Source organism: Merops nubicus, unplaced genomic scaffold (assembly GCF_000691845.1).
Source record: "Merops nubicus isolate BGI_N331 unplaced genomic scaffold, ASM69184v1 scaffold807, whole genome shotgun sequence".
NCBI lineage: Eukaryota > Metazoa > Chordata > Aves > Coraciiformes > Meropidae > Merops > Merops nubicus.
In genome coordinates this window covers 17,809-36,023 of record NW_008620739.1, presented here as the reverse complement: position 1 = coordinate 36,023, position 18,215 = coordinate 17,809, and the positions used below count along the sequence as shown (strand labels likewise).

The 18,215-nt window shown below is 37.4% G+C and overlaps 1 protein-coding gene across 1 annotated transcript in view; it reads left to right on the top strand.

The window, feature by feature from the left end:
- The window catches only part of ASCC3 (activating signal cointegrator 1 complex subunit 3), a 92,152-nt gene extending 74,184 nt beyond the window's left edge, over positions 1–17,968 (top strand). The window contains exons 23-28 of the mRNA XM_008944182.1: positions 8,856–9,007; positions 9,520–9,670; positions 15,404–15,610; positions 15,697–15,699; positions 17,541–17,716; positions 17,818–17,968. Coding sequence (XP_008942430.1) covers positions 8,856–9,007; positions 9,520–9,670; positions 15,404–15,610; positions 15,697–15,699; positions 17,541–17,716; positions 17,818–17,968 — 840 coding nt within the window. The remainder of the gene's footprint in view (positions 1–8,855; positions 9,008–9,519; positions 9,671–15,403; positions 15,611–15,696; positions 15,700–17,540; positions 17,717–17,817) is intronic.
- The last annotated feature ends 247 nt before the right edge of the window (positions 17,969–18,215 follow it).

The following is an 18,215-nucleotide window of genomic DNA, read 5'->3' as shown; positions in this document are numbered from 1 at the left end:
CATCTTTGTGACACATGTTGAGTCGACAAATATCGCGCAAATATACTGCCCAGTTCAGCTCTCTTTTCAAGAGCTATCTTAAGTGTGAAATGCTTACTCTGTTAAGTGGCAGACTGTTCTGGCTGATGGTGGGAGCCATCAGCCATGTCAGCACAGCTGAAAACAGCAGAGGTGCCCGAACTGCAGTTCCTGGACTAAAAGAATGAGAATGTCCCTCATCTCTGGACTTGCCATCCTCTGCAAACTACCTCAGTTCATAACAACAACTAAAACTATTGACCTGGGGGTCCGTATCCCTTGGATCATTTGTTTTCCTGCCTTTGAGGAAATGGAGATGTTCTTAAAGATCCTAAGTGCATTTTGAGCTTGTATGTTGTCTGTTGTTAGTGCAGGTGTGCCGGTGACTTGCTGTAAGGTGGTGGGAGTTACAGGGACGGCCTGTTGTACAGTGGTGTGTGTAAGATTTGCCCAGAAGTGCCCAGGAAAAGAGATAATTGCTTTAATGGGTGCATTGGCAACTATAAATAAATGAGCAGCTTTACTGAAGGAAGGGAAGAGAATCAAATTAGCTTCAGAATGCAGAGGATTATTCAGAAACAAGCGAAGAGCAGAGGCCGTATCTCTTTAGCTACTACACATATTCTTCCTTAATAGTCCAGTGACAGCACCATGTTTGCAATTTTGCCTAAATACTTTCTGCTTTCATGGTTGGATAGCTATTAGAATAATATCAAGAAACTTGTAGTGCATATGATGTACAGTAAGGCTCATTTATAGATACTGAACAGCAAGGGATAGCTTTGTACTGAAAGCACCTGGACACACTGGGGTGGAGTGACTTGCGGCCTGCTTGTGTTTTATAGGCAGGTATGTGGTAGAGGGGATGGATACCTCTGTGGCAGTGGTGGCGGGGGCAGGGGTTTGCTTGCTACGGGTAGTTGGTGAACTGGTGTGTGGCAGCATCTTGGTGACAGTTTAATGGTGATTTGGTGCTGCTTATATCCCTCCCCTTATAATCCCTCCCCCACCCATGACAAACGTTTTCCCAGTTGGGGCTGGAGGAAATGAGTAATGCTTAACCCATTTGTGTGATCAATTCACTTAAGCAGCTACTGTGAAATGTTAATCACAACTTTAATTTGTATTGCATTAGCATTTTGATTAACTTGTAGGCTTGCTAGCACACTTGAAGCACTTTTACTCATAGTTACAGCTCGGAAATGACTTTTTGATTAATTAAGTTTGTTAGACAGCAGCTGAGCTTCCTGAATGCTAACCTTATGGGGCTAAAAGTTCAGGAGAAAGTTACTGGGAATAACTGTTGCAGTTGAAAAGGATTCTTGTGAATGCACTCAAAAATTTTTAATTATTGACAAAATACTACGTTACTACTTCGAAACTGACTTTAAATTCAAAAGAGGGCAGGTTTATTATGAGAAAGATGCTGTATATTTTTCATGGCTTTGGTAGATTTGTGTAAGATTTTGAACAAATTATGTCTGTAAGACATTGTTTGTGTTAGGAAATTGATTTCTTGCCAAGAGATTTTTATCAAAAACATTTTATTGTATTTAGAGTCCACTAGCATAGTAGAGAATATCAATGTAATAATAACTTGAAAATAAATTGGATATTGGGACTCGACAAGCTCTGGACATGTTGGGTTATGCCCTGCCAAGTTTACATTACTGGTATCACATTCCATAGCTGCTTTTATCTCTGTATTACTTTCAAAAAAAAGTCACTAAGAACCCAAGGGTTGCACTCCACTAAATGTAGACAGTAAGTGATTTGTCCTTTCCCTGGTTCTGATCATACTAATAATGTTACTATGGAGGCTAAAGGATGAAAACAGGGATAGGAATCTTACAAAGCAGCTAGGAAGGTCATAATTTGCATACATCAGTGAGACCTTTATGAGGATGGGAGAATGAAGAATTAGTCTCTCATAGGGTGTAGCAGAGCATATGGAAGAGGGAGTTGAATATGCTTGTAGAAAGAGTGAAGGGAAGGGGGTTGCAGAGGGCAGTATGGAAGGAGTCCCTCCTGAATAGGATTAATTACATCTTATTCACTGTATCTCTGATAAACTACAAGGAGGGATCTGTAGGTTGAAACCAGACAGCTGTAGAAGTCTGATTTAATTGATATGAAAGAACTCCTCCCCTTTCCCAAATTAATACACTTCTAAAAATTAATCTTGGACTGGATCTCTGAAGTGCAAAGGTTCTGTAGATACCTGTTTTACCAATATATAACATGCAAAAAGTAGTGACCTTAAAACCCTCTGTAAGACTTCTTCAAGTAAATTCCAACTTTTCAAGACAGTTGTTTCTGGGGTATATAAGTGAAGCATCGTAATCGTGATTTATATAAAAACATGAAACTTATAGTACATGGCATGCTTTAACATCTAGAAAAATATTTTACTTGTGTCAGTATGATCTCAAGTCACATGTGGATCATAACATAATATTACATATTGGAAGGCTTCCTACATTTGGAGCATGTGCAAAATAAGATTCGTTATTATTCTTAATTCATAGTTTTGAGGAAAATGTGTAAAATGCGTACAGCTTTGCATATTATTATCTAAAAATATTTGACATATAAACTCCGTAGTCCTAAAAACAGCTGTAATTAGGGACCAGTCTAATGATTTTAATAGTGCTATGGATTTAATCTCATATTTCTAACTGAAGTCTAATGCTAGACAACAGAACTTATATTAGCATGCAGCAAAGACAAGAGTGAGAATACTTTGATTATTTGATATTGGAATACTATATACAATGAATTTAGGTACAAAAATAGGTACAAAATCCAAACAGCCTTAACTCTGCTTTTTGATGTTACTGTACACTAACAGTTTGAAGTATCTTAGTCTTACACAGTTTATGTCATTAAAATACTTGTTTCCTTCCTCAAAGCATCACTGCAGAACAAGACATGTTTTTTTGGCTGAGAATATGTTGGATCTACATTACACAAACTTTCAAGCCTAAGGCAAATGTCATTCTGCATAGAAGGCTTTATACATTAGTGTAGCAACCGTCAGTGTCCCAAAATAAGCCATAGTCTGTGAAGCATTGATACAAAAGAATAAAATTCATCTTTTAAGAGCGGGTAAATTTGAGCCATATAACTCACCATGAGTACTCTGCAGGTTCCAGCCCCCATCCATAAAGTTATTACCACCAGTGGCACCACTGTAGGGAGTCAACTTTTGGCTGAGTAATCGCAGATGTAATTCTCAGCTGAAATGGGACGTCTTGCCTTACCTTAGTCTCCTGAGCTAGCCTCTGTGTCCAGAGCAGTTATCATTGTTCATTTAGCTTCATTGCCACTTTCTTTAAAAATAATTTAGCCACAAAATATTGGCATTTATATTTACAGTATTTAAGCAGAAATGCTTGGTGTATTTAGAGTTATATGACAGATGACTCCAAACAGAAGAAGAAATTATTCAAAGCAGTACGCAGTCTCTCTTAATAGATGCAAGCTGTTTCATTTTAACGCTTCAATAACTTATCTTAAAGGATGTGCTGGTCTGAGTTAGAACAGAACTAATTCTGTTCAGTGATTTTACTTTTCAGCTAAGCCTCTTCTAACAAGCTGCACTTTCTGAAGTTGACAGCATTTTTTTGCAGACAACGTCTGCTTCTAGCAGTGATAACACTTAATGTTTAAAGTTGCTACCAAGGAATCGTGTGCAGACCAAGGTCACTGCTAAATCTTGGGTACCTCATTACAGGGTGCAGAAAGTACAGGGAGAAGTGGATGGGACAGGTGACCCTAAACTGACCATCAAGGTTTTACATCCCTTAATATGTCATATTCAGTATAAAGATGAGTGATCACGTGGGCCAAGCTTTCCTCTTCAGTGGCCAGCCCAGCCCTAACCCTTGTCAAAGGAAAAAGCTAAGTCACTTGTGTAGATAAAAAATTCTGCTAATTGTACAGTCTCTGTTCCCCTGCCAACTACCCAGTCATACAAGAGTGATCCAGAATATCTATCTTTCTAATGAAGGATGTGAAATAATATCAAAAGTAGCATTAAAGCTTTGCAAAAAGTTTCTAAAATAAAAGATTTTGCAAACAGGATATTTTGATTGCTAGACAAGTCTCCTAAATGCATGGGGGTTGAATGAGATATGTTGCTCCATCGCTGGATGTGTTCAAGACCAAGTTGGTTGGTGCTTTGAAGAACCTGGTCTAGTGGGAGGTGTCCCTGCCCATAGCATGGAGGTTGGAACTAGATGATCTCTAAGGTCCCTTTCAACCCAAACCATTCTAGGATTCTGTGTTGATTATGGAACAATTTAGTATCTGTTATTTTGAGCACATATTCAGAGTGCTTAAAAACACCAGAGAAAAGCAATGTTTTGCTATCAGCAAGTGTGCCACACACTCACCTCTCCCACATCTTGCCTCTGTCTTTCCTTCCCCTCAAGCCAGGGAATTATAAACCATAATTTAAATTCCAAGCATCAGTAGTAATTTTGAGTAAAAAGAGACAGGTTGTTGAGTCTCAGCTTCATGTTAGACCAGAAAGGTATGACTTGATCAGTTTAAATAATTCAGTACTAAAGGGTAACCAACCACTGCTCCTGAAAATAAGATGATAGAAACCAAATAATAGATGTTGAGGGGTTTGTATTGATGCACTCGTGAAATAAATAAATAAATAGCAAGATTTTGATCCAAACAGTTTGACATTCAATTCTGAATAGCGTTAAAATGAAAAATTTTGCCATACCTGACAGGTACACCTACATCAATCAGTTATTAAGCATCAGCATTTTCATCCTACCCCTGTCATGGTTTATATAGGTTATTGCTCCCCATGTTGGTACAAGCCAAGCTATTTTTGATAACGACAAGATAAAGTGTTAAAGGATGTGTCACTAACTGATATTATTTCTTTGTTGTTGTCCAAGTATGACACTTGAGAGGCTTAAAAGCTAATGCCTGATTCTTTCATTAAAATCCATCTCAGTATAGGTCTCTGATTTTATTCTCCTAAGTGCATGAAGAGGTCTAAATACGATGATGATAAACATTTTCCATTTTAAAAAGCAGTAGTTCCCTTGACTCCATCTATTTACCCCATCTTTTCTACTTTAGGTTTAAAAGTGATGGGTTCAAGGCTTTTGTTTTTTTAACTCTTTGGTTTACCAAAAAAAAAAAAAATTTGTGTTTTTTTTCTGTAAGTAAATGTATCTTTATAGTTTTGTTGTTTCTTTTCTTGAATTCACTGTCCTCTTAATTTTTTTTCTCTGTGATGAAATTATCCTGGGTTGGTGTGAAATTCCGAGGCTAGAAAGGCAGATAACCAATCTGTGACATTTCGTGGTTTATAATAACATTCTTAATCTGTTCCAATCTTATCAACTATAAGATATTCAGAAATTACTTACGTCTTTGCCAAATAAGAATCAGGGTTAAGAAGCCACACATTTCTAGAAAATTATACTGGTTTGTATTTTAAAATAACAACAAACCAAACAAGTAGCAACTGGACAAACTAGAGAGACTAGATGTTATTCATCAGATAATATAAACATTAAGTACTTTTTTTTTTTCTTTTGTCTTTTATATTATTTTATTTCATTGCTACATTTTATATAGCTGATTTGGAGATAGAGGAACGACTCAATTTGTTACCTGGAGTATTTGTAGGAATTTCAGTAACTGTTTAAGTCTCAAGCATCGGTGTGTTATACACTTAGCGGGAAATGAAACATGTGCAGGTTTCCAAGGCAGCAGATGAAATGAGCCAACTTTACCATTGTTCTGACTTTTTCACAATGTCACTGTCTTGGATTTCACATCCAGATAGAGATGCTGTGAATAAATTCTATGGGTGAAGAAGCAGAAAATAAGGAGGAAAAGAGGATTTGCCATGTGGATTCATTATAACAATGTGGAAGACAGAGTCTCACACACACAGGCTTTCCTTACTCCCTACGGGATATCTATCTGTAGGCCTCTATCAATTTCTAGGAGATTTTCTATGTGAAAGGATCCTCCAGTCAATTTCAGTGTATAGCTTGTTTTAGATTTATCTTTCTCTTACATCTTCTCTCTTCCTCTCCCCTTTTCAAACCTCTGTTAAAAAGGATGGGGGTAGGGCAATAGATTAAAAAAAGAGAGAGAGAGAGAGAGAGAGAAAACAATGAAAACAGTGTTATGTCAGTAGCCTCAGAAGCAATTTATGAAAATACCAAAATACCATTGCTTCATACTGACTAAAAATAAAACTTTCTGTCTTATTCTTGCAGCTCATGGAAGAAACAGGATATTTATGCACCCATTATTCTTCCCATACATACAGCAGTCTCATCATTGAGGCACATGATATTTCAGGCTATGTCAGACTAGCAGAAAGGAAGGAGCAGGAATCAGGTATTGGAGAACAAGAGAGAGATACCATCCTGTCTCAGCAACAGTCTCAGAGACATGAACTGTACCGTATGTGTAGGCCTCAATATATTTTAAAATGGGGAAGCAGGTAAAGAGCCCCGGTGAATTTGAAAGTTGGACGTCACTCTGATACATGCTGAGAACAATTCCCCCTTTATCTGACTAAAAATCATGTGAACCAAGACATAAATATACAGGCCATAAAGCTGCTCCTTTTAGCTCTGATTTTTAACGTAGTTTTCTTTTCAGTAAAAATTATCATACCTGCAAATCACCTTGGTAAGGCAAATGAAAAGAGAGGAAAAGAAAGCCATTAATGTTGTGCTGTGAGGTACTATTTCCAGGGTCACTAGGAATGTTATTAGAGTGTTTCAGGGTGCTGTGGCTCTTCCTTCCAGTTAGATGTTAAATATAGGTCTTTATTAGCCAAAAGGCACTTTATCCACAATTCATGAGAAATGAGATGACGTTTGTGTAATACAGGGTAACACTTTAAATATTTTTCTAAGTGTCGCTGATTCTGTCACCCCGATCTGGAATAAAACGTGTTGAAATTGCATTGTAAACTGCTAAAATAAACCGTGTGGCTGGCCAGGACTGAAACTACCCTTGTGTCTTTAAACTCAGTATTTCTCCAGAATCAGTGTAATTTAATTGAAATAGCTCTGCATGTGTAAACAACTCCTTTGTTTAAAGAAGATTTCACTGTTTAGTTTGCCTTAAGTAAATGCTGCCTTTTGTTTGTCTGTAAAACATTTGATTAAATGTAAAGACTTACATAGACAGCTTCTCCTCATTACACTAGTGGCTGGAAAATAAGTTAAAATGATGCAGGTATTTGCTGCCTAAGGAATTATCAAACAATATCATTTGTCTTTAAAAGCAAAACTCATGGAAACATCTGAAGTCTAGTCCTAAAATCAAACTGCAAGCCTCCTAGAAGATTGTATTTAATGAAGTGTTGAAAATGTTCAATATAGCAGACTCTTTTCTTGCTTTCTTTAAAAACATTTTCTAGTATTTTAATTAAACTCCACATTTCTTACATGGCCAAGTACTTTTAAATACATGCCTTTTTACTGAATTAGTGTTCTAATATAAGTACCCACAAGTTATAGTGATCATAATGGTATTAAACAACAAAATAAGCAAGAAACTAGCATATTATAGCATAATTTTCTTCACTAGCTGAAATGGTTCTGTAAATGATAATTGTTTTAATGTACTCTAGACAGGGTGAAAAGTAAACTATATATTCAAATAACTGCATTTACTATTGAAAAAAAAAAAAAATGTTGAAACCAAAAGCTCATGTTTGGTCCTTTCTTCTTTGGAAGAACTCTTAGATTCCCCTTCAGAGTAACCAAACAGAATTTAAGTCCAGTCATGAAAAAAGCAAACAAAACTATTTTTTCATGTCAATGGGATCACTCAGAATGCTCAAGCCATAATGAAATTTGCAGATGTATATCTTTATGCTTATAGTTTACCTTTTACTTGTTTTTTCCAGAGCATAGTAAGTAGAAATGGAACAGCAACTCACAAAACATGGAAGACAGGATGTTTGTTAACCCTTTAAAGTGTGATGTGCAGTTGGGTAGAGGTTTTTTGGTTGCTTGAGTTTTTTATGTACTTTGGGAAAGCTTTTTCAGATTCAGCATAGGGATGCCAAAGGAGAGACAGCCAAGCATCCCTCATTCTCAAGACAGTCAACTGCTTACAATGCAAAGGGTGAAATCCACGTTATTTCTGACTGCTCTTACTCAAACTAGATAATCTATTATTTTTAGTATTTTGTAATCTTTCCTGAAGATTTCAAGTTAGGTGTCAGTGCTGAACAAAATCTCAAAAATGCTTGTTAAGTTAAACTTTAGGGGATTCATCTAGTCAAATTCAAGAGATTTTTAAGTCCTTAGGTTAAAATGGGATTAACTGCTACTGGTAAGTGACATTAGTATTAACTTTTGAACAAATGTAAATATGTTGTTATCGTTCTTAAATAGCTCAAGGTTTTTTAAATTACGCAATTCTGACAAAGGTCTCTTATCAGAATATAGATCAGTACTGCAGTTAGTTGTAACTTCTTCCTTGATGGAAAACTGAGATTTATTCCTTTCATTCTGAGTTGGATTATGTAAAAGAGAGGTTATTTGTAAGTAAAAGATCCTACCTTTTGCTCCCATCCCAAAAACCACACTGTAAATTCCCTTTTCAAAGGTAAGACTTGATGATGATGCAGAATTTAATCCATCTTTTTTCAAGGTTCATTCAAAAGATGCCTACTGCCATCAATAGCAGTTGAAGTAAATTCCTATGTGGAAGGCCTAGGAATTCCTGTACATTAAACATCAAATAAATGCTCTTACTTGTTTGAACCAGGTACACAACTATACTTGCATTCTCATATTTTATATGTCTCCTTTGATTAGGCAATGCTGGATGTTGCAGCACATCACGGCTGGCTGGTGACTGCTCTGAGTATAACCAACCTGGTGCAGATGATAGTTCAGGGTAGATGGATACATGATTCTTCCCTGCTGACTTTGCCCAATATAGAGCTGCACCACCTTTACCTTTTTCGGTATGTAATTCTTCTAAGCATTTGCAGGTTTGTAATTTCATTCCCATTCTGACACCTGATTGTGGTTTTAATGTCATTTTTGCGCCCAAGAATGTTCATTAATGCACCAGAAGCAGAACTCGTTCCTTCACAGTGGTGCTTTCCTAAACGGACTTTCTGTTTCTGTTTTCAATATTCATTGATCAGTCAACCCCCACAGATAATTTTGAGAGCCATGATTCCAGATAAATTAACACGAGGTCACTGGAAGTATTCCAAGTCCTAAAAAATCTAGGTCTGTGTATTAGTTATCTCTTTATTTTAATCCATTATATAAATACATTAGTATCCATCTTAATATCATAGATAATGCTAGGTTCTGTAGATGCGTAGATGGTGCAGTAATTCATTTTACCCAAAAATAAATGACCACATTTTAATAACAGAAAGCAGTATCAAGCTTTACCACCAAAACAACAGAAAACAAATGTTTGCTTTCCTTCCCTGGGCATATGTTTTGTTGTCTCTATCAGGAAGTGGAGCCAGGGCAAAAGGAAGAGTGTGCATGGAGGTTACCAAGGACCTATTGAGTGTCTTCCCGAACTAATGGCTGCCTGCGAAGGAAAAGAGAATGTTTTTGCTTCCATTGTGGACAGTGAATTGCAAGCAGCACACATTTCACAGGTAATACTTTCTATCTCTGGTCATTATTAATGTGATGGGAAAAGAGGAGTAGTTGGGAAGAGAAATGCTCTCTTCCCTGCAGCAAATATCACGTGATGTTCTGTATAAAGTGCAACACGTTCATTGCTCTAATTTCAAGGTACTACTAGCTTTGCAAACGTTCTTTTCTGCCTGTTTTCTTAGTATTATTTTCAATTATTCACTGCTGTCCAGTGCCAGTGTCTGGTTTATAGCTGATATTACCACATCTCTTTGCCCTGAAAATGCTTTTCCAAGTCGTTCAATCTGCTGTTACCCACCTTTTCATAGCCAGCTATGCACTAGGAGCGCATGCACTGCAAATGTCATCATAGCTGGTTTTTGAAGTGGTCTGTCATCATTTTTTCTGAGCATACCCTTAGTAAAAGACCCAGCATCCAGTTTTTTTTTTTTTGAAACAGAAAAAGCAGATGAAACTCACACTTCACAGGGGGAAAGAAAAAAGCTACTACTCCAAAACATTGAGACTGTTAGAGTCTTATTTTCAGTTTGATTTTCGAGCCATTCCCAGCAAAGGACAGCTACACTCCATAGTATTCATCACATGCTAAACCTTATTGATTTCAAGTAAATATACGAAAGGTGAAAACTTCAAAAGCTATATTTGAAATATTTTTTAATTTGAATATTTTAAAGGACAACAATATGTCCTGCATTTGATTGTTCAGCTTCAGTTAAGCCTTTTACTGGTATGCAAGCAATAAGAGAAGTGCTTAAATGTCTATAACAGACATCTGCATTTATAACTAAATTAACATCAACATTTTGAATTAAGAAAATGTATTGACATCAAAACAAGGCTTCCTTTAAGAACAGATTTCTAACATAATACACATTGATTCCAGTCCAACTTTTAGAAGTGATAAAAAATAGAACATTGTTATAATTAGTTCAGGGAGAACTCAGAAGTAAACTTACTTAATTTATTTGCATAAATTGCCATTCTGTTATCTTTAAAAGCAAATGCAAATTGTCTCTGTCTGATATGATGATGGTTATTTGGCTCAAAAGTGCTTCAATTTGCGTAGCAATCTGGTGTCGCCTCTGCAGTGAGGCGATCCCAGGTAACATACAAATCCTGAATTATTCCAGAAATTAGTATGTTTAAAGCATCAATTTAAGTGCTAATTGCAGTAGTAATGAGAAAAAGCAGTACTACTGTGAGATTTGCATCTACTGCCCCATCAGTATGCCTGGAACGGCTGCTGACTGGCAGAGGATTTGGCTGCTAATTAAATAATTGTATGCATGGCAGTGTTCTCGTCTGATTCAATAGATGAAGATTAATCCTCAGATAAATATGTTTGGCTGGTATTGAAATGTCTTAGCAGTTTCTTCAAAAATAGCGGGTGTGTATGTGGTGTGTAGATTCATGCTGGAATGACTCTGTGTCTCTGTATGTCTGTTTGTAAATAAAGATGCATATAAGAGGGGAAAACGTCTATCTTAACATCATACAAAAAGAAAGATTCATTTCTGCAAGTTGGGAATGGCTGAGTTTGGTCTAGCAAAGCCGTGACTGTATTATGCAGGTCATGGAAAATGTGAAATCTTTATGCCAATATTTTATATTCTTTATGGCAGTTTTTCGGGAAAAAAAGTAAAAAACCCTATTGTAATACCTTGCACAGAGTTAAATTTCATATTGATACTGCCAGTTGAGTGTCTTGATACGTAAAGTCTTTCAATGCACACTTAGATAGGGTCCAACCAAGAGAAAAAATTTTCAATAAGGAATGCATCTTGATGAGATGTTTTCTATAAAAACAGAAAATAAGAGCCCAGAGTTTAAGCCTGTAATGGCACCAGACCTGAACAAAGTCAAATAAAGAGGTAAATAAACCACTAAACTGCCAAACCCATTCTTTTGCTAAGAAATCTTCTACTTCTCACTCACAATATATTGAACCTATATCTTAAAACTGCTACTAGCATGAAATTGGTAGAACCAGCTTGAGCTTTACATAAATTTGATACAGACTGGAAAAGGTAAAACTTTCACATTTGGAAAGAAGATAATGTCTTTTAAGCAGATAGGTAATTATTTTTTAAATAGCAGATCTTGAAACTGCTTGTAGATTTGGAATATTAGGCTAAATCTTGGGGAGACAGATTATTGGCAAAAATGCTAATGATGTTATCAAAGGTTCATGAAAAATTTCTCATATGATTATGATTTGAATCTATAGGTTTAGTGGGTAAGTTTATATATAGTATATTTGTACATGCACACATTGGGCATGGTAATGTATCTAAAAGGAGATAATATGTGCTTGTGTCATCCTATACAGAAAAAAAACAGTAACATTGTCAATAAATAAATTAGTGATGTGGAAATCTAAGTTTAATTTTCCAAAAGTTAGTTATAATCCTAAACCGTACTGAAAGGCAGTGGGGCTTTAAAAGCTGGCAGGCTAAAATGAAAAACTATTTAGACTGTAACCCTGATCTTTGGCCTAAGCTCCTTGTTTGCTTCAATGATTCATTCTGAATCATAACAAATCTTTTTCAGTTTCTAAGTCACTTAGGTATTTAGGCATCTTTCAAAATACTAAGCTGATATTTATACTATTGAAAGAGAAGAAAGAAATCTGAAGGCTGAAATAAAATATTGTCCTTGCTGTAGTAGTATTAGCTGATTTTGCTCTGGAAGTATCTGTGTTCCTATAATCTTACCTTTTCATTGTCAGCTGCTACTACTACTTTTTTTTTTTTTTTCCTCAGTAAGAAAAGCATTTCTTCATTTTCTCCACATTGCATGGATGATAAAAAGGCAGCCTGCTGTCCATACTGTGTCAGTGATCAAGCAGGACTAACTTCGCCTTTAATTTTCAAATACACAAAGGCCTAGAAAACAACTCATTACAACTATTTTTTCATCTAATTAGAAAGTCAGAGTTACTTTGGTTTGTTTGCACTGTCAAAGCTGAATAAGGACGTGACAGCCTTTGATAAATAATAGAGTATGTTTGGGTTGTACAGCATGAACCAGACCAAGTCATAGACTTCAGCAGAGCTACGGGGAATGGCACTGAAGGAATTAATAAGTTATGATCTCTGCTGAAATTAAACTTGGTTCTAACATAATCATAATAGGTCTTGTCCTCCGAGATAGTACACATAAAAGTGTTCTGGGTAAACGATGCCTAAATTACAACCAAAGGGGTGATCATGGGGTTGCTGGACATCAGGGTGCTTCTCCTGGACTCAGCAGAAGTGCTCTGCTTTGGTGCACAGTCTCACACAGTAGGTCTGTACAGTTCCTACCGTAAGCTTCACCTTCAAAATCTTTACATTAAACATAAAATCATTTGCTTAAGGTGTTACTATTCAAGATGTCTCATCTAGTATGATCTGCTGGAAGTCGTTTTAGTGTCTTGTGTGTTAAATGCAGCAAAGTCCTGGCAACAACTAATTTATTAAGAATGTCTGTCATGCTTTTTCTCCTTCTTCAATGTGCTGCCCTTTCTTTTTCCCTTTCAGAGCTGGGACAAAAAGGGATATCCTTTCCCTTAGCATTCCAGCTGTTCGATGTTTTTATCATTTTCCTGGTCTTTCTTGGGTAAGGCACTGTTAAGACCATCAGTACAATTCCTGGGTGTCCCCGGATTTTATGCTGCAGCTCCCGAGTGCTCACATGCAGCTGCCCTCCCCACCTTCTCCCTGGAACAGGCACAGCTCCTCACGCAGCATGCAGAAGAGAGGAGACAGAAAGATTAGTTCTTAGCCTAAGTCACTCTTCTCCTTTGGTTCAGGCAGGCTCTGGTAATGCAGCCATTTTAATCCAGCATAAGTCTGCGCTGCAGCCAAAATAGGCAGTCCTTACCCCCCTATCCCCCCCATGCCATTTTCACTTCTCCTGACCTGGCTCGTTGTGCAAACGCTGTGGCTGGTTCAGGCAAGGAGGTGGGAACCAGCATCTGGGGACGAGGGGAGGAGGAATCATGTCAACCCTCTCCCTGACAGTCAAAATGGCCTCTAGCCAAGAGGCTACGTGATTGCCTCTGCCAGCAGGGGAGGAGGCCGGACCACTTCTTTACCACTTCTTGCAGTGGCACTGAAGGTTCATGCTTATTCAGAGTACTCACGATTAGAGAATATGCCTCCACAGTCAGCTTTAAGCTCATCAAGTTCATGCTGTCACCAAAATGATTAGCAAGCTGATCCATCTAGCTATACAATCGCAGCATGGTAGTGCCAAGATACTGGGGATAGAGACGGGGACAGTTAGCTGGTGGGGAGGGTGCTGAAGAGGAGGGTGGCACCACCTTTTCTGTGGCAGTGAAGCCTTAGGTCTGCTGTATCTCTAATTATGTATTAACATATACCATTACTGTCAGTATGAATCACAGCAACAACGCTTCCAAAAAGCAAATTGTGCTTTTACTAGGGCTCTAGCAAAGAAAAAGTAATCATAGACACATCAAGCACAGCCTGAATGAAAATAGATTTTGCTGAAACACAAGATGGGCAAACCAATACATGAAAAATAAAATATACTTTAGGACTTTTTCTGGATATAAACATTTTTCTTCCAAGCCAATATTGCCCAGGCGCCAATGCTGCCCTCTTCATTCCCACAAGTTTCCAATTTGACATCTGCTGGCTCTTTACCAAAATCAATATTCTTCTTCTCCTTCGTATCCTCTAGTTTTTTCATATATGTCATTGGAAAAAAGGGGTGAAGTGCTGAATCCTGTTTTGTTTTGGGGAAAGAGGGCAGGGCAAAGGGTGGTTCTTGGTCTTTTGGATTTTTTCTTCCAGTGCCAGCCTCATCTATCTTTTCCAACCACAGTAAGGCCACAAATGACTGCCTCCATTCCACACCCCATTCTTCCATTTCTTCTTCCTAACAGATTTCATTGAGTGAACATGCTGATTTTCTTTTTACTAAATGAAAGCCTGCATTACTCCCCTCCATTTTTGTCACAGCTTCTCAGAACTGCTTTTCCTTGTCTGAGACACCAAAATGGGAGGTATGTAGGGCTGCACTTTCAGGATGCCTGTTTAAGGTTGAAGGGAGCATCGTGTTCAGCTACAGAAATTGTATGCCTCCAACAACGGTTCTCTGTACCAGGATGAGAGAACACTGAGGGCCTGTTGCAGTTCATGAGAAACCACAGAGACTTAAGATTCCTCAAGAGGACTGTAAGAAGGAAGGTTTGTGAAGATCGATGCAGGAAAACCTAAAAAAAACAACCACAGAGATAACTTTGGATATGCAGTTGAACTTTTGGTTAATTATCTGAACTGATCCTCTGAACTCTCTGAGGTTTGCCCATTGCTAATTAGCACCGCAATGACTTGTTCTTTATGGATTATGCTAAGGAAGTTTAATTTAAAACTTAATTATACTAGTTTTTAAGTGGCTTATAGGGAAAAAATACTTTAATCGGGAGCAGTAAGGAATTTTTCTCGTGTTCAGACATCAGTAATCTTAGTGAGGCATGTGTAATGTGCTTGAGGAGTTTCATGCTTGTTTTATTTGCTTAGAATAAAGTAGAGTAAGAGGTTAATGAAAAGTATTTTATGCTTATGACGGAGAGTCATACGATTATACATGATATTCCAATGCATAATAAAATATTATTAATACAGGATAAATACGTAGACGGCACATCGAATTGTTATTGATACAGTGACAATGATTGTATAGATTGACTTGTAATCCGCAGGGATCTGTTTTTTCTACAGGCTTGGAATTTCTTGTGCCGTTTGCCAATCCTGAACGTCAGCCTGAGCATCAGGGGCAGTTGGGATGACTCCGTTCAGGCACAGAGCGAGGTGCCTGTTCCTTCCTTGACAACAGACCCACGAGATGACAAAAGGTGGATCAAGCTACATGCTGATCAAGAGTATGTGCTCCAGATAAATCTGCAGAGATCCCAGATGGGGTATCAGGTAGATTATTTTATCATTTCCTTCTGAAGTGCACAAGTTCCAATAATCCATTTGCAGTATCAATAATGCTTTATACAGCATAACAGAAGGTTTTATGGTTTCACTATTATGTAAATTATAAACATTTTCAAAGCTTTTTTCTATGTTAATAATGAAGCAAATGCTTTTTCATGTTGCAATAGGATACTAATAAACTCTTACAGTAAAATCCTTGACCATTGAAAAAAATTCCCATTTTTTACTAACCAGAAATTCACAAAGTTCATTTGATTGGATACTATAAGCAGTGACAGTAGAATGAGAAATTCAAAGGTAGTATTTAAGTACTCGCCAGCCCTGAACTCCTACCGCTTGTATCCTTGCATATTCTGCTTCCCCAAAACAGTTCATAGGCTTCCATACCATAGTCCTGTGTACCTCCAAACTGCATACCAGACCTATAAATATGCTTCTACTTGTAACACATCCTCAGGCCTTTACTGAGGGTATTTTCCTCATATTTCACATGTGAAACTTATCTGAACAACTTCTATGTACAATTCTTTTTTCATACCTAATTTTCAGTCCCACCCCTTTGCCCAGTTAAAGCACATCCCATTTCATCTTGGGATGGTTCCCTTGCTGGGCCCTCAGCAAGCCGCCTTCATGTGCCAAGCCAGAAACACCAGCAGCTGCACAGGTTTCCAGCTGCTCTGCCCACAACAGGAGGAATTCACTGCACCCATTTGTACATCCTGGAAGAGTTAAAGAGTTAATCTCCTACATTCATATCCAGCACTGCAGCTATCTCTTATAGATGCATTTTATGTCATTTCATACCATGAGTGGCATATGGATCACCATGATTATAATTTTGCTAATGAATTTCTCTAAATTTCAAACACCTAAGAATGATGATTACTAGAATTTTTGTTAGGATACTAAGAAGATTTCAGGCTATAAGCAGAGAACAGTTTTAGGTGCTAGTTCTGAGACTCTTAAGGCAACTTCATTTTGATAAAAATAATAATGGAGATACATATGTTCCATTGTAAATCCTGAAACTAATTTAGATTAGTTAAGGAATTCTATATGAGAAGTGTTCTTCTTTTCCAAAAGACTTCTTGTCATGATTTCAGTAGGTTCACCATAGCTTCAAGGGAAGACTGTCACATTTGTAGGCAGGAAGAAGGTTCACATCTCCTCTGTAAGCCATTCTGTGCCAGTTACTGACAGACTTTTCCTAACCAGAAGCCAGAGAAAATGAGGAAGCAGGAGCATTTCATGCAGTGACCACTGCTTTATAAACCTCTCCTAGGATTTGATCCCTCTCTTGTAAGGAACAGCTGGATCAAACCATTTCTGAGCTTCAGTGCTATGGTGGTGCTTTTTCTTCTGTATAAATCTTCAGTAAAACCTTTCCATCTACAGAACACAACACGAATGCCAATTTGAGTGCGCGTTGTTATATCTTCAGCTTTCACCAGTAAAGTCAATGTCTTAAAGAATCACTGAAATAATCTTTCCTTTTGCTATATCAGCTTAAAATAAAGATTTGAAGTGCTGGTTTTGTCTTTATGTTAATCTTGAACAATATTGTTTAGCTTTAAAGACACTAGGTTTACAATTAACCCTTCTGCAGAGAATAGCATTTGGAATATATTAAATGAAATTACAGGAAGGAACAGTATTTCCATTTGAGTTTTAATAGCTTACAAAATAAGTGGAATAGTATCTCATATTCTGGGTTTTTCTCTGTGGACTGTGATTTTGGTTTTTTTAAACCTTCATCTGGAAAGAAATGGTTAAAAAAATACTGCAGTCTAGCTAAATTGTAGTCTTATGTAATGATACATGACAACATGGTTTTGAGGTGTTCTTCCTTCAAGGAAGAATGGCATTTTGGAAAGGTGATTGCTGGTTTTACTAAGCTATTTCTTTTCCCCAACAGGGAAAGCAAGACAGTAAAGCTGTGGCTCCTCGGTTCCCCAAAGTTAAAGATGAAGGATGGTTTTTGATATTGGGAGAAGTTGATAAAAAAGAACTCATCGCCCTGAAAAGAACTGGATACGTCAGAAATCGAAATACTGTTTCTGTTGCTTTTTACACTCCAGAAACTCCTGGAAAGTATGACAAATTTCTATAAATTAAGTTCTTTTAACAATTATCTTTTTCAATGAGTCATGCCCCAAGTTCCAAACTCATGATTTTGCTTTTTTACATTTTAGGTGTATCTACACACTGTATCTCATGAGCGACAGTTACCTTGGCATGGACCAGCAGTACGATCTTTACCTGAACGTCATACCAGCGAGTGCTTCAGCACATGATGTCACAGCAGAGGCACCTGATGCCATGAGTCACCTGGCTCTGAAGTAAGGGGAGCTGAAGAGTCCATTCACAAGAGCTGGTCTTCTTGCAGCTAAGACATCTGGTCATTCTGAACATCCAAAAATGCGTTTGCCTTAGTGGAACCAACTTCAAACCTCAAGACAAATAGGAAACTGAAGGTGACTACTGTATTGACTCTGGTATAACACAGAGTTAGCCACAGTGGCCTTACTCCTTTTTGAGGATTTATCTTTTCTTGTTTCATCTTTCTTCTTTCAGAAGTCCTATTGTTAAT